At 44.3% G+C, this 16,848-nt stretch overlaps 1 protein-coding gene across 2 annotated transcripts in view; it reads left to right on the forward strand.

Moving 5' to 3' along the window:
- The window catches only part of SCRN1 (secernin 1), an 84,231-nt gene that overhangs the window by 26,013 nt on the left and 41,370 nt on the right, over nucleotides 1-16,848 (forward strand). For both annotated transcript variants that reach the window (XM_021718023.1, XM_008068986.1), the window contains exons 4-6: nucleotides 1,509-1,703; nucleotides 4,177-4,342; nucleotides 15,086-15,266. In XM_021718023.1, coding sequence (XP_021573698.1) covers nucleotides 1,509-1,703; nucleotides 4,177-4,342; nucleotides 15,086-15,266 — 542 coding nt within the window. The remainder of the gene's footprint in view (nucleotides 1-1,508; nucleotides 1,704-4,176; nucleotides 4,343-15,085; nucleotides 15,267-16,848) is intronic.

Genomic DNA, 16,848 nt, shown 5'->3' on the forward strand with positions numbered 1-16,848 from the left:
CTCAGGCTATCCACTCACCTCAGCCTCCCAAAGGCGCGGGATTACAGGCCGAGCCACCGAGCCCGGCTTACATTTCTAATTTTATGAGAAAAAATTCTCATAGATTTTTTTTTTCCTCTGTCTTTCTGTCCCTCCCTCCCTCTCTCTCTTTCTTTCACACACACACATATACACTCCCCCTGGACATACATGCATACTATATATTCATGAACACATTCCATTATTTTAAAATGCTTTATTATCATTGCTACTATATTCTTCTAAATGTTGACTTTAAATCAAAAGTTGAATGAAGAAGTATTGATTTTTATTTTTTCAAAAAACACTTATATTTGGGTAGGGGATGGTGGTTTAAAGTGTTTTTTTCAACTGAAAAAGACTTAGCTAGGGGAGGAGGTATCTCCATAGATGAGATAGAGCGCTGCTGTAGAGAAAGAACATGTCCAAAGGAATCTCCTATAGCTTTCTAAGTCTAGTTAGCTCTGTATTTCTTTCAAAGAACCTTCACTTTATTTTGTAAGTAATGAATGCCTGGAATTCATTTAGCTATGATGAAGAGCTTTCCATATTTTCTTTTGATTGTGAATTTAAGATCAGTAAAGTGACTGTTGCTCATTTAAAATGTGGTAAATGCCTGGGCAAGACTGGTTAAATTGACCAAGCAGGGTGGCTCATATCTGTAATCCCAGCACTTTGGGAGGCGAAGTGGGAGAATTGGTTGAGAGGCCAGGAGTTTGAGACCAGCCTAAGCACCATAGCAAACCCCATTAAAAAAAAAATATATATATATATATATATATATATGAAGTTAGATATATTAGCCAGTTATGGTAGCACATATCTATAGTCCCAGCTGCTTGGGAGACTGAGACAGTTGATTTGCTTGAGCCCAAGAGTTTGAGGCTACAGTGAGCTAGGATTGTGCCACTGTACTCCAGCATGGGAAACAGAGCAAGATCCTGTCTCTGGAAAAAAAAAAAAAGACAGGTCAAACCTTTTATGTCTCCTATAAAGAAAACAACCTAGGATTGTCTGTTTTTCTCCTTAAAATTTAAATTGATTTCTCCCTACAGTTAAAAGTCAGAGATTTAGGGGAAAAGATTCCTTAAACATTTCCATTTCTTGATTAATTCCTTGTATTTTCATTTTATAAAAATTATTTTTATTTTTATTTTATTTTATTTTTTTGAGTTGGAGTCTCACTCTGTCGCCCAGACTGGAGTGCAGTGGCCGCTCCCGGCCACTGCAGCCTCGACCTGCCGGGCTCCGGCGATCCTTCTGCCTCAGCCTTCCAAGTAGCTGGAACTACAGGCGCGCACTACCACATCCGGCTAATTTTTTGATTTATTGTAGAGATGAGGTCTCGCCAAGTTGCCCAGGTGGGTCTCAAACCCGTGGGCTAAGGCAATCCACTCACCTCAGCCTCCCAAGGAGCGGGATTACAGGCTGAGTCACCGAGCCCAGCTATATTCCTTGTATTTTCAACTAACTGGTCTTTCTTTCTGCAGAGGGAATGAAGTGCATTTGCAATCAGCTGTCACTCACCACTAAGATGGATGCAGAGCATCCTGAACTGAGAAGTTATGCTCAGAGTCAAGGTTGGTGGACAGGAGAGGAGGAGTTCAATTTTTCTGAAGTTTTTTCTCCTGCTGATGTTTATCTAGGCTGCTGTGCAGGCAAAGACAGCTTGGAGAAACAAGAAGGTGAGTTAGTCTGTCCCTCACCGTTCTCTTTCTCATGCCCTTGTCTTGCAACTAAATCAGAGAACATGTCTGAACTTGGGAGGGTGGACAAAGAGGAAGTGTGGAGACTAAACCTTGTATATAAAGACCAACTTGTGTCAAAAGTCCTGATGTGCAGCAAGAAGACAGCTTGTACTTATTTTTACATAGTGCTTCCTCATCCATGGAGGTTTTCTGCTCCTGCTTCTACTAATGTTGTTCTCCTTTAAACACTGATGTCATCATGTTGTCTTTTGTGATATTTATTGCAGCTTCCCTTATACCTCAGTATTTATGTATTTGACATATCTTCCCCTTGTATTTTCCTCTTACCCCACCCCATTAGCCTGCTACTCCTTGAGGGCAGAGGTGTTGTCTCTTACTCATCTTAGGGTCCCCTTGTGGTGTCTGTATAGTCCTTTGTTCCATGGATGTTTGTGTAGTTGAGTTGTTGAACTGAATTTTTTTTTTTGAGTTGGAGTCTCGCTGTGTCTCCCAGACTGGAGTGCAATGGCACACTCCTGGCCACCGCAGCCTTGACCTGCTGGGCTCCGGCGATCCTTCTGCCAGCCTTCCAAGTAGCTGGAACTACAGGCGCGCGCTACCACGCCCAGCTAATTTTTTTGATTTCTTGTAGAGATGAGGTCTCGCCAAGTTGCCCAGGTGGGTCTCGAACCTGCGGGCTCAGGCAATTCACTCACCTTGGCCTCCCAAAGCGCGGGATTACAGGCTGAGCCACTGAGCCCGGCTGAACTGAATTCTTTTCATAAGCTCTAGCTGTTACTCCCTCACTGACTCAATCAGAATCCATATTTAGGTAAATGTGGTGGTGGGATAATTTTTTACTTTTGTGCCTGTGTGGAAATCCTTCCAAAAATCCACGATGGCCACATTTTTTGCTAGTGATACATAGATTTTATAAGTCAAATGTTTGATCATTTCAGACAAGGGTCAGCAAACTATGACCTGATGGCAGCTGCCTGTTTTGCATTAAAATTATATTAGAACACAGTTATACCCATCGATTCATGTATTGTGCAGGGCTACCTTCATGCTGTAAAGGCAGAGTTGAACAGTTGCAGGGGGGAAGTTTTGCCTGCAATTGAATGGCCCATAGACTAAAATATTTGCTCTCTGGTTCTTTAAGAAAAACTTTCTTGATTCTTAATCTAGAAGAACACTGTAGGACTTTTACTATAATAAATATTTAAGTAATATATTCTGGATAGGAAGATAAAGCATTCATTTTTAAATGGAAACTTAAAAAAAACTCTAAAAGTTTTTAATGAAAAAGACTAGCTTGTTGAAAGTTATTAAATAGTCTTTCTAAAACATCAGCCCTAAATCTGATGAAACCTTTGGATCTAGCTACTAGTTTACAGGAAATACAAAGGATGGAGCAACATATTAAATAACACCATAGGGATGCCATCTGCTAAGCCCGGACTGGGAAACTCTTCAGGAAAAATGACCCAATTTCTCTGGGTCATAAGATGCAAAGATTAAAAGGATTTAAGAGCACTGCCAACCTATTGAACTCTGATTCAAATCAATAAACTCATATGAGACAGTAAGGAAATTTCAACACTGGCTAGCTGAAGAAATGTAAATAGAGATTTACAAAGAGGATGAGGGTTGTGCTAACAAACCTCCTCCTTATGTAATGCTTTGATTCCATCTTTGTGGACACAGACCGAAATAGTGTTTTAATGAATTATAATCACTGAGGAAACTGTAGAAATGGGATCCAGATCAAAGATTTGCTCATCCATTTATCTGCAGTGAAAGCCAATAGTCCTAATGGTTCTGAGTATCTGATTGCCTCCCTGGGTATATATTTCCCACTGCAGAGAGGCCATTCTCAAAGAGTCTTGACCCTGACCAGCCAAAGCACATGGGAGAGAGCTTGATAGACCGTGCGTAGATTACTCATAACTTTCTTATGACTACCTACTGAGGTTTTGCACTGGTTGAGGTATAGCTAAGTGCTTTATAGTAAAGGGACCTCAAATTAATGTGTCTTAAAGAAAATGGAAGATGATTTAGCTCCTACATTATAGTCCAGATATATAGGGACGATTCTAGGGTTGGCCACTCTGTCTCAACACAGGATTTCCATTTGTGGTCCATTTGTTGGCATCTCCAAGCCAGCAGGCAGGGAGAAAAGAAAAGTGCAGAATGAGTATTCCTTTTTATTGATGTGACAAGGAAATTGCATGCATCATTTCTGCTCACCTCTCATTGGTCAAAATGTATCAAATGACCACACCTACTCACAAAGGAAGCAGGGAAATAAATTCTGTAGTTGGATAGTTACATTCCCAAGTATAATTTCAGGGGTCTTATTATTAAAAAGAAAAGGAGTGAATGGATTCTTTTTAGTAGCCTGCTGCAGTTATATCTCCTCTTTCCATCTCTCTCTTTTTTATTCCTATTTTTTTTTTTTTTTTTACAGAAAGCATCACCGTGCAGACTATGATTAGCATCTTACGGGACAAAGTCAGTGGAGTCTGTGTAGACACTGACTCTTTCCTTACCACAGCCAGTATAGTGTCTGTCCTGCCTCAGGATAGAAGCTCGCCGTGCATTCACTACTTCACTGGGACCCCAGATCCTTCCAGGTTTGTTCGAGACAAGGCCACATAAGGCAGAACGTGTGTGCTTTCCTTGAATGCTCATTTAACATGGGTATATTAAGCTCCTGACTATGTCCTCCCTTTGGATAGCAAAATTGCATTTTTCAGTCAACCTCAGCATGGGCAGTCAGTGCTAAGAACTTTGATTAAGTGGAGTTCTTGGCTTTGGCCACATAGTATTTATCACAATTGTGGAATAAAATTGTTGCTTTAAATTTATCAAATATTTATTGAGTATACATCATGGGCCAAGCATTGTGCTGTAGATGAGGGGTGCAAAGATGAACAAAACACAGTGAGACAGAGAGATACAGGAATGCCCGAGATTTATCAGAACAAGCCATTCCCAGGAACTAGAGGATAAAACGGCCCAGAGGTAATAAGATGGAAACAACTTCAAATGTTCTGGTCACAAAATGTTGCTTTCTGCCCATACACTTCAGCAAAGAAGCAGAGTTGCACAATGCTGGAGAACACAGCCTCTAGGGCTGCTAGGAGTTTGAATCCCACCTCTGTCACTTAGTTGCTGGATAAGTTACTGAACCTCTTTAAGCTTCAGTTTCTGTATCTGTACAATGGGACCAATACTAGCCCCAACCTTTATATGCTTGTTGGGAGGATTGAGTGAGATATCCATGTAAGTACATAGAAGACTTAACTATTATTTATGAAGACTATCTCTGATAGCAGCCCCCTTTCCCCAGTAACGTTCAGTTACATATGCCACAAATCACACCATTGGGAGCTTAGAACCAACCATCCTGTGGTTTCTAAATCTCTTCACTGATAGAATCACACGGGGGAGTTTTTTTGAAAAATATGGATGCTGTTACCCAAATATATTGTATCAGAAACTTTGAGGTGGGCCTGGGAATCTATCCGTTAAGTCTGATCTTCAGCACACAAGTTCTAGAAGACCGCTCCTTCCAGTAGGCAGTAGATTCGCTGGTGTTTTTCAGATGTTTCACTGACTAAGCACCATTATCATTGTTTGAATATCAGTTTTTAAGCCTTTGAATCTGCTGTCAGAAATCTGCTGCTGTTAAATTTCATTCCTTTTGCAGTTGAAAATATTTTATTTCCTCTTACTGTTTTAGGAATATAGGACAATGATGGCATCTAGCTATAGGAACTAATTCTTACATGACTTGGAGTGGGGGGGAAGCCAAGGACCTCTTATGGCCCTTTGGTGTCTTTTTTTTTTTTTTAAATAAGTGTCTTTCTCTGACACTCAGGCAGGAGTGTAGTGGTATGATCATAGCTCACTGCAGCCTTGAACTCCAGGCCTCAAATGATCCTCCCACCTCACCTTCCCAAAGTGCTGAAATTACTAGCATGAGCCACTCCACCCAAGACTGACATCATTTTTTTTTTTGAGTTGGAGTCTCATTGTGTTGCTCACGCTGGAGTGCAGTGGCATGCTCATGGCCACCCCAGCGTCGGCCTGTTGGGCTCTGGTGATCTTTCTGCCTCAGCCTTCCGAGTAGCCAAAACTACAGACACGTGCTACGATACCTGGCTAACTTTTTGATTTACTGTAGAGACGAGGTCTCGCCAAGTTGCCCGGGCTGATCCCAAACCCGCAGGCTCAGGCAATCCACTTGCCTTGGCCTCCCAAAGTGCTGGAATTACAGGCTGAGCCACCGAACCCAGCTTGGCATCATTTTTAAAACTACTGCCAGTATCAAGAGGTTCTTCACAAGATGAGACTGTTGAACTCAATATAAACTTTCCTTAGTTTGTCATTCACTCAACATTTATTAAGCACCCACTGTGTGCCAAATATTGTGTTTGTTGGGTACCAGGGATGAGGTATGTACAAGTGATGCAAATGAGATGATGATGAAGGGAAAATCATCACAGAGAAAGGGGGCTCTCGAGCACTGGGCATTGTTGGAAGAGTGGGAGTTTATTAGGTAAAAAAGTAGGAATAACATTCTGGGTAGAGAGAATTGCATCTACAGAGGCATGGAGGGACGAAATAGCATGACCCAGCCGGGCATCCTCTTGTAGATGATGCTGGTGACTAGGTTTCCATCTCTCCATCTGCAGCCCTTTCACTAAACAAGCCCAATAGCCCCTCCCCCCACCCCCTCCATGGTCCCTCTTGTAGCCTTCATCAATGAGCCTCAATCACTCAACAATGTTCCTGGCAGCCTCTCAGGATGCTCCTCCTGTTTGACTCCATCTGCTTTCTCTTGATTTTATCTCCCAGTTCTGAACCCTGGGTTCCACGGCCCCCCTTCCACCCTCTTTTTTGACCATCAGATCTGGGGTTCCTTCCTCTCTCAGGTGTCTGGATCTTCCTCCTTATAGCTTGGGAGCTAGCTTGCTGCCCTAATACTGATGGCTCAGCTGCCTCTTGTGAGGTCCCTGATGGGGCACATATGGGCATTTGGAGTTCTATTTTGAAATGTCTGGAGTGCTCTGCTAAGGTTTTTGGACAGTGTTTTTTAGGAAGCTGGAGTCTTTCGAGGAGTGGAGTGAATTGAACCCATGCTGGTTGTCCCCGATGTATCAGATACTGTCTCTAACTGTGCTTGGGAGACAGGGATTCATGAGACCAGGACATTGATGTAAAGGAATTCTATCTCCTAGGCTGAAGCACACAGCCCTAATCCACTTTCAGAAATGGGCTGTGAAATAGCCTCCTGATATGTAAAATAAAACATTTCAAGTAATTTTAAAAGAATATTGTTCATGGTTAAATTAATTGAAATGATCTTGTAGAAGAGGAAGACCACTCCAGAAGACACTCATTTTTATCTTCTTGGGTTAAATGAGCTGTGCTTCCTACTGTGACTGTGGAACTGTCACAGGCTATTTTTTTTTTCTATTTGACATTCCAGTGCTTCTCTGTAATTGGGCATGTTCAACATATTGTATTTTGTCAGCATGAAGCGTGATTACCTTGTCCTAGGGAGATTTTAGCTGGCTTCTGCTTATTCTAAAAATATTAAGGAAATCTTTTCAAGAGATTGTTTCATAGCAGTGGACTTACAAAAGATTTCTATCAAAGAGTAGCAATCTTTATTCCTCCCAGTTAATGTGAGAATCAAAGGACAAGATCTTGCTATTGTCCTGTCTACCTGGGTACTTCTCTATCTTTTGCTCACTGTATTAATTATTGATCTTTTCTTTGAAATAACTTGTTCTTACATCTTTCTTTCCCCCTTTTTCTTTCTTCCCTCTCTCCTGCTGTGCACCAGATACTATGTAAGTTTGAGAGTTGGAGAGAAATGCAAAAGTCAGAGTTGAAGGCTTGAGGCAGATGCAGAAGTACTTCAATTAATTTTATTGAGAAGTTCAATTTCATCATATTAATAGTCTGTTGAGTCAGTGTGTTTCTATCATTCATAGAGTGACACTAACTGGCCTTAGTGTACTGCCCTTTGAAAACCATTTCCTAGGAAGCCAGTACTGTTAAAGCATCACTGATGTGAAGAATTAAAGAGGGAAAGGATAGAGAGATACTTTAGCATCGTGAGACTGTGTCAGATTCGGGGGTTTACAGTGAGCTGGAACCAGGGAGAACTGACTGTTTGCATCCCTTCCTGACTCCATGTTGGTGATGTCTTTGGTAGCTCAAAATGGGCCATAGTGGGGGTATTTACACCACAGAAGTTAGCAAACACCATGAATCTGAGCTTATTTGTTTCAGAGGTACAGTTGTTAGGCCGGTCAACCACTAGTCCCCACATCTAGGAAAATACACAAATACTCAAGATACAGGATGGGTAAACCAAATGGGGAGAAAAAACAGAGTAAGTTCTAGGAAAATCAAAGTGTTTGGCCATTTTAACTAGTGGCAGGGTGCTGGGAAGATACGAGGGAACTGGAGTCTCTCTCCCTCCCCGCCCCCACATCTCTTTCTTCATGTGTGTGTGTGTGTGTGTGTGTGTGTGTGTGTGTGTGTGTGTATGTGTGTTTCTGTGTTTCTTTTTTCCCTCCTCTTCCCCTAGTGTACTAACCTTAAGAGACTAAATTGGATTGGCAACAGGTGACACCTTTTTATTATTGGAGAAAACATGAGTCTTGGTCACCATGACTTATGTAGCCTCTGGAGCAATGCAGGGCACAGACAGACACAGAGCCAAGGGCCCTAGGCAAATTGGCACTCGCCCCTCCATTTTCTTTTCTTTTTTTTGAGTTGGAGTCTCACTCTGTCGCCCAGACTGGAGTGCAGCGGCCGCTCCCGGCCACCGCAGCCTCAACCTGCTGGGCCCGGCGATCCTTCCGCCTCAGCCTTCCGAGTAGCCGGAATTACAGGCACGCGCTACCACGCCCGGCTGATTTTTTGATTTATTGTAGAGGTGAGGTCTCGCTGCCCAGGCGGGTCTCGAACCCGCAGGCTCAGGCAATCCACTCACCTCAGCCTCCCAAAGGTGCGGGGTTACAGGCTGAGCCACCGAGCTCGGCTTCGCCCCTCCATCTTCATTCAGAATTCTTCCCACACCAGCCCTCTTCTCTCTCTGCCCTACACTTCTGACTTGACAAAACCTCCCAGAGCAGCTGACACCAGCCCCCCATTCCTAAGCCTGCTCCATGCTCCGGAAGTCCTGGTTTCCTTTCCCTTCAGAAGAAGCTTCTTTCATGGATTGGTTCTGCTCTCAGCCAGGTGTGACTTTGACAGCGTGATTAAAGTGGCTCACGGTGAAGCTGGAATGACCCATAGCTGAACTACTGCAAGGGATACCTGCATTTTTGAGAGAAACCAGTTACTACATTTTTTTCCCCCAGATTGGGGTTCAAGGTGGAGAGATTCTCCTGAGCAGGGGCCTTTTGTTATTCCCTTCCATGTCTGCCTTCCCTTAGTAGATTTGCCAGGAACTGCTAGTCAAAAGAATCAACCTAGTTTAGTCACTCAGGGAGTTTCTGCATCTTCAGCAAGAACACAGCCATGCTGGGAGACAGAAACTGTTGACTGGTCACTGATATTCAAATCCAGATCCTGAAACACAAAAAGTATTTTATTTTCCCCAATAGCACAACGTGCATAAAAAAACAACAGAAGGGTATAAGGGGAGAGGTAGTGGGGAAATGGACCTTGCATTTAGAAGACCCGAACTTAGTTCAAGATCTGCCACTTGCTAGGAATGTGACTTTGGACAAAGCACCTAGCTTCTGTGAACTTCAGTCATTTCGTATGTAAAATGGGTAGGAAGTTTTTGTGCTGCCTGATTACCACTGTATCCCTAGTAACTAGAACAGTATCTGGTACTCAGTCAGGACTTGTAATGAATGAATGAATGAATGAGAGGACCATGAGAACTGAATGCAAACACTGTGAAACTTATGCTTTGTTATAAAATGTTAGAGATTTTCATGATAAATTTGCTGTTCTTCCGAAATGAGAAAATCAAATGATTGGAAAATAGACTTTTTGCGCTGGCTTGGTGCATTCGTCACTAGGTTTTGGAAGGAAAAAAGGATAGACAAGGCAGCAGAGCTTGTCTCCAGTGGAGCATGTTTCTTGGCTGTGCCTAAAACTGTCACTGGAGACTAAAATCCTACAGCTCTCTGAACTGGACCTTGGGAGCCCCTGCTGTGCTTCCTGTGTGCCCCAGCCCTTAGATCTGTCTTGGTGAGTCCCGAAGGCTGGAGGGAAGCTTCTTCCTTCAGTGTTGCTCATGGTCTTGGGTTCATTGTCCCTTATGAGGGTCCTTTTCAAGTTGCTCAGCCACCTTTAAACCTTGTTCAGCAGTGGCTGGCCTGCCCTTTGCCATGGGAAATGCTTTCCCCTTTTGGGTCTGTCATGTCACACTGCACCATGGATGGCTGAGGCGACCTTTCTGAAAGTTGTTTGAGAGTCAGCACCGAAGACAGAAACAGAGTTTGCTTTCTGGGCCTGCATCAGAGCCCTCCACAGGATATTCAGGGACATCCCATGCATGTGATAAAGTGGACCTTGTTCTGCTCAGGTGGGTTAGGCACAGTGGGTGTGTCTGTTAATTGATGTTCATTCATTCAAGTAACATTTAAGATGCTACCATCTGTGGGTCACCTGTGGGAAAATGTCAGTGTATCTCCTTATCTATGTGGAATTTTAAATGTGATTTTCAGAAAGGACTGGCAAGAAATCAGAATGCTTGGGAACCACTGAGTTATCCACTTCCCTTTTCCTGACTGCATAGACACAAATAATCAAACATGAATTATAGATAATTCCCACATCCTGATTTAAATGAGTATTAGTGTTATTGCAGTTTATCAGCAACAGTTTTTATTAATAGTTATTAAAGAATTATTTTTAGATATTCTTAGTTATTATTTATACAATTTACTCAGTCTCCAAAAAAAAACCTCCCTTTAACCACTTTGTCAAGTTTACTTCATATTTTCATCAGTTGAATATGCTGACTTCCTTACAAAGTTTGAAAAAAATCTTTGGAGCTGGGCTTCGTGGCTCAGCCTGTAATCCCGCACTTTGTGAGGCTGAGGTGAGTGGATTCCCTGAGCCCGAGGGTTCGAAACCCGCCTGGGCAACTTGGCGAGACCTCATCTCTACAATAAATCAAAAACTAACCAGGCGTGGTAGTGTGCGCCTGTAGTTCCAGCTGCTTGGAAGGCTGAGGTGGAAGGATCACCAGAGCCCAGTAGGTCGAGGCCGGCCACTGCACTCCAGTCTGGGTGACAGAGTGAGACTCCAACTCAAAAAAAAGAAAAAATCATTGGAGAGCTTTGACTACTTTAGAATATTTTGGGAACTTCATCATAGTTATTTTTTATTCTTTTTAAAAAATAAAACTGATAGATGAGAAGGATAAATAAATGGTACCTCTTATCTTAGAAAAGCCACCAGACACCCTCATTGATTAAACTAACCTGTACATGCCCGTGAGTGTAGAGCGAGTTTGAAGTTACATCAAATAGAGTGTTCTGACTTTTTATCCTGGACATTGGTTGCAGAAGACCACGGCTGTGGTTAGCATGAGCTTACTGAATACTGAAGTTGGAGTCACAGCTTCACAAGCCTCATGACACGGAGTTAGAAATAAACTGGTTTTAGAAGCTGGAAGGGGCAATAGAGTTCACTCTAGTCCAGATGAGAGCCAGATGAGAGGGAAAATGACAGGCCCTCGAGTGGTCAGAGGCAGAGATGGGATTCATGTCCCCCATTCAAGTTCCAGCCCAATTCTCTGCCCCCACTGTCAGAAGGCAGCTCGGCCCCATGGGTGCTGCCATGCTGTCCTCTTCTGCTCCCTGACATGGTCTTCTCCATGGAGTCATGTGTCAGAAGAGCCCTGAGACACATAGTAAGAAAAGCTCTGAGGTTTTAAGAATTCAGGGGTAGTTTTCTTTTTCTTTTTTTTTTTGAGTTGGAGTTTCACTCTGTCACCCAGACTGGAGTGCAGTGGCCGCTCCCGGCCACCGCAGCCTCTACCTGCTGGGCTCCGGCGATCCTTCCACCTCAGCTTTCCAGGTAGCTGGAATTACAGGCACTCACTACCATGCCCGGCTAATTTTTGATTTATTGTAGAGATGAGGTCAGTTGCCCAGGTGGTTCTCCAACCCGCGGGCTCAGGTAATCCACTCACCTCAGCCTCCCAAAGCTCTGGGATTACAGGCTGAGCCACCGAGCCTGGCTCAGTGGTGGTTTTCTGATGAAGGTGTCACTCCCACGGGGGGCTTCTGAGTGGCAGAGAAGAGGAGTGTAGTGTGGCCATTGTATGAAGTAGCATCACATGGGGCCTGGGGGTGGATGGAAAATGGGGAAGGACCCCTCTCTAGCCCAGCTCAGACTCAGCCCCAGGAGACTGCAGTTCCCTTGGCTACCAGGTGTTGAGCCTGCACCAGCCCCACTGTGATGCTCCACCTCCCAGGTGGGAGCCACAGCTCTGCCCAACTCTGCCCTCTGCAGAGCCCTGGAGTGGAGAAAGTATGAACTAAGCAGACCCTGGGCTGTAGAACAGGAGCTCGGGCCTGTCTGCCACCAAAGGGTCTCTGTGCCCTCCATAGAGGCTGACAGTGGTACAGTGTCCACTGACTTTTCAGGAAACTCTCAGAGTTGTCTGGCCCCAAAGGATAGGATGCTTGCCTGCTGTGAGGCAGCTGCGTTGCCAGAGCCTAGGGCTAGCCCAGAGGCAGCTAGTTCAGGTTGTCTACCAGCTCTCTCCTCTCCCTCGTCTCCCCCCTCTCAGTCACCCTCTTTTAGTGAGCCTCAATCTGCAACCTTTTTGCAGAACCAGCTGACTCACCAATTAGAGACTCTAACTTCATGTTGTCAAAATTGGTTTAGACAGTTTTAGGTTTTGCATTAATTCCTTTTTCACATTCAACAGTCATTCATTCAACATTCAATAGAAAGCAAAGGGAGTGATCTGTTTTCAAGAGTCTGTAGGGGTGGAAGTATGTGTTCTTTCTGTATGAGGGTAGCTCCCCTCTGTCTTTGAGAGGACTTCCTTTGATGATGGCTGCGGAGGGAAGGTCCTTGGTAGGGCTTGACCTTGCACAGGTGGGCACAGCCTGACATGCCTTGTGCTTCCCGGTAGATCAGGCCGAGGATGGGACCAGTTTTCAATTATATTTGGATCACCTGCAGAGAACAACTGAGTACCTGACTCTTGTCCTTGGCTAGTGCCACCTGTAGGGAAGATAGAGAGGTCGTGACACCGAGACTATTACAGGAAGTGGCAACTTTATTACTATTATGGAATAATGCTTCCAGGTCAAGCCCCCCAGAATGGGAGAAGAGTAGTCTTATACCTTTGTTTGTAAAGGAGGGGGTCGTGTTGAGTGATTACACATTTTCTTTGGAATTTACAAGGTTGTGTTCAGAAAAATCAGATCTTTCAAAGAACAAATGGTCTCCAGGAAATGCAGGGCCAGCATGGGCTGTAAACTGATAAGGAGAACAGTTGTGAATTAGGTACTCTTTCTTTCGCATTTCCATGAGAGCTGTCAGTCTCTGACCATTTGGCTTTTTTTTTAAACAAAACTGGCCTGGCGGGTCTTTAGAGCTTGCCACTTGACTTTCAAAAGGAAATACCCATGGTATTACCATACTCTTTCCCATGGTAACCTCAGGAAGTATGTTATGAATCCCCTGGAATTCTGTTAAAAATGCAGATTATTAAAGCACTTTTCCCTGCTTGTAGCCAAAAAAAAAAGCAAAACCCAAAAAACAATTTTTTTTTAGTTAGGATCTTGCTTTGTCACCCAAGCTGGAGTGCAGTGGCACAGTTACAGCTCACTGCAGCCTTGACCTCCTAGGCTCAAGCAGTCCTTCTATCTCAGCCTCCTGAGTAGCTGGGACTAGAGGCGTGTGCCACCATGTCCAGCTAACTTTTTTGATTTTTTTGTAGAGTCAAGGTATTTACAAAAGCCCAGAGACAAGATCTCTACAAAGCCCAACCTAGTTTTGAACTCCCAGGATCAAACAATCTCTTTCCTTGGCCTCCCAAAACACTGGGATTACAGGAGTGAGTCATGGTGCCAGGCCTTAAAAATGCAGATTCTGATTCACCAAAATGGGTGGGCCTGAGGTTCAGTAGGTGATGTTGATGTTCCAAGTCCAAGGACACAATGTGGGAAGGAAGGGCTATTGGCTCCCAGTCCTTTCAGATCTTGGCACGCAGGAGAAACCCTGTGTGGCACTCTAGCAAACTTCCCTGGCTGCCTTAAGCCCCCAATACCTCAGGACTGGGGGAATCCTCATCCCAGCTCACATGTAACCCACCCACTTCGGGCACCTTGAGTAGGCCAGGTACACCTGTTGAGAGGAGAGAAGGGTCCAAATCTGACAAATCTGGTCTGTAACTCATGGGGTTATAAGACCCCACGGTGTGTGTGGAGGGGCTCATCCTCTCCTGCTGTTATTGCACGTGCTACCCCATGGTGTGGCTGAAAACAGGCCACCCTCAGGGCCCAGACGTGTCCATGCCTACTGGGAGTACCCTCTGGTGCAGTACTTTTGTCCCTGAGTGAGGAGCCGGGAGGATAAGGCCCTGTCCCCAGCATCACAGTCAGCTGCAGTTGCCCATCACCCTGTCAACCTGGGATCCTAGGCCACAGCTGTATGTATGCATGGCTCTTTGTGTGTGTGTGGCGATGTGTCCTGGGCATGCACACACATGCACACATATGCATGGCCATTTTACTAAGACACATCCATCCTGCCAAAAATCAAAAAGAGCCGGTGGCATTAGCCACCTGCCGTGCCCAGCACTAGCACTGGTTCTCTCACATAGCTAGACTTCTGTGTGGTGTGTCCCCTCTGGGGCCTATGGGGTCTTTTCTGTTCCCACCTTGAGTCTGTCAGAGATAGTCCAAAGATTTTTCAATAAGGTAGAGCCTCAAAAATAAAAAACAAAAACCAGCCAAAACCCAGAAAACTCCTTCCCAGGAGGCCTCTTCCCAGCAAGCCATGGTAGAAAAGGGGGCGAGCTTCTCAGCTCTGTTAGAGGGCTCATAGCACCCATTCTGGGAACACTGCCTGACTATCTGCCTTACTTTTTACAGCTAACAGAGTCCTCTCAATGGTCTTCCCAGAACAAAGAAAGTCTGTTTTGATAACTCCTCACTGTAAACAGAAGCATTTGCAGCTTGTTTGTTTGCTGGTTTGACTAAAAGAGCTACCAAAGCATGCAGTTGTGTGTCATGCACAATTCACTCACCACGCACCACCTTAGGTTGCCTCAGGAAATGTTTGCTGAATAAAAGGATGGTCTCTGGATGTCCCCAAGCTCCAAGCTCTGTCTGGCTACAGTGCCTCTCCTTTCTTTTCAGGTCCATATTCAAGCCTTTCATCTTTGTTGATGACGTAAAACTTGTTCCCAAAACACAGTCTCCCTGTTTTGGGGACGAGGACCCTGCCAAAAAGGAGCCTCGGTTCCAGGAGAAACCAGACCGCCGGCACGAGCTGTACAAGGCCCACGAGTGGGCACGTGCTGTCATTGAGAATGACCAGGTGAGTGTGGGTGTGGGCCCCCAGTGGGCGGACAAGAAAGGAGGCAGGGACAGAGGTGACAGGCTCATCCCTCTCCTCCCAGAACGCCAGGCTCCCAAGGCCCTTCCTAGAAGGCTGGTGTTCATTTTGCTACCCAGGTGGCTTGCAATCAACTAAAACAAAACCGCCCCTGCTGATGGGATCCTGGAACTCAGCAGGCAACAGTACCTTGCTTGCATTGATTGTTGACTCAGGTATAACAGAAACATGCACTTCCAGTTGTGGTAACTGTGTATCTGCTGTCTCAAGTTCTTTTGAAGCTTTTGGGGATAAAAAGTTATATTTGATGACAACATTTTATTTAAAGATGCAGTCATATGTCATTTCAAAAAAGAAATTCTTCAAAAAAGTTCTAAACATGGAGGATGATGGTGATGGCTGCACAACACTGTGAATGTACTTAATGCCACTGAACCATACACTGAAAAATGGTTAAAGTGATAAATTTCGTTATATATGTTTTACCATAGTACAAATATAGTTTGTTTATTTATTTATTTGTTTATTATTATTTTATTTTTGTTTTAAAGATGTGGGGAACAATTCAGGGTTAGGCATGCAAATGTTCATTATGCAGATACCCTTGTTGATGAGGTGAGTCAGAATCTCATTCTGTCAACTAGGCTGGAGTGCCATGGCACAATCATGGCTCACCGCAGCTGCGACCTCCTGGGCTCAGGTGATCCTCCTGACTCAGCCCACCGAATGGCTGGATTGACAGGTGCACACCACCATGCCTGGCCAATTTTTTGATGTTGTAGAGACGAGTTCTTGCTATGTTGCCTGGGCTGGTCTTGAACTCCTGGGCTCAAGCAATCCTCTCGCCTTGGCCTCCCGAAGTGCTGGGATTACAGGTGTGAACCACTGCACTCAGCCACAAATACAGTTAAAAAAAGATTCTCCAGTTTTTTAAAAGTTATTATTCAAAGTACAACTCCAAACTTTTGGTTAATAAAGTTATAAGACATCAATTCAAACAAGAACACCAGCCAGTACATGTTCCCCAACACCCAGTGGGCCTAAACAGCTGTTTGTGATGAGCTTTCACATAGAATCCACGCCTATATTTTATGAAGAGAAGAGAAGGGAGTGTAGTTGTTAGACACTCATCTGCTCCCCCAAGCTCTTATGTAACAGCTTTATATAGGTCCAGTTTGTCCTGAAGAAAAGAGAGACCTTTTATGTAAATTGGTGCATACATTTCGTGTGGACAGTGTAAGTTTATTTTCTTCTATTTGGCGTGATGGATTCTATAAAAAGGATGTGAAAAGGGCAGTGGAAGCAATACATTTAAAGGAATTCAGAAAGTATCTCCGAGAAGGGCAGTTTTACTTTTGTAAAACTTGCTCTTCCGTTCCACAGAGATGACCACTGGGCATGTCAAAGTCACAGGTATTTTTACACCTGTCCTACTCCCAAGCTTCTTCCGGAACCAGGAGTGCTGGTGCTGTACTGCATTGGGTTTCCCCTAGGGCCATCCAGATGACCTCCTGATAGTGCTGTTTTTCTTTTTCGTTTGTTTGTTTTAAAGTTTTTGTTTTAA

This window comes from Carlito syrichta, unplaced genomic scaffold (assembly GCF_000164805.1).
Source record: "Carlito syrichta isolate Samal-C Ts95f unplaced genomic scaffold, Tarsius_syrichta-2.0.1 Scaffold311717, whole genome shotgun sequence".
Lineage (NCBI taxonomy): Eukaryota > Metazoa > Chordata > Mammalia > Primates > Tarsiidae > Carlito > Carlito syrichta.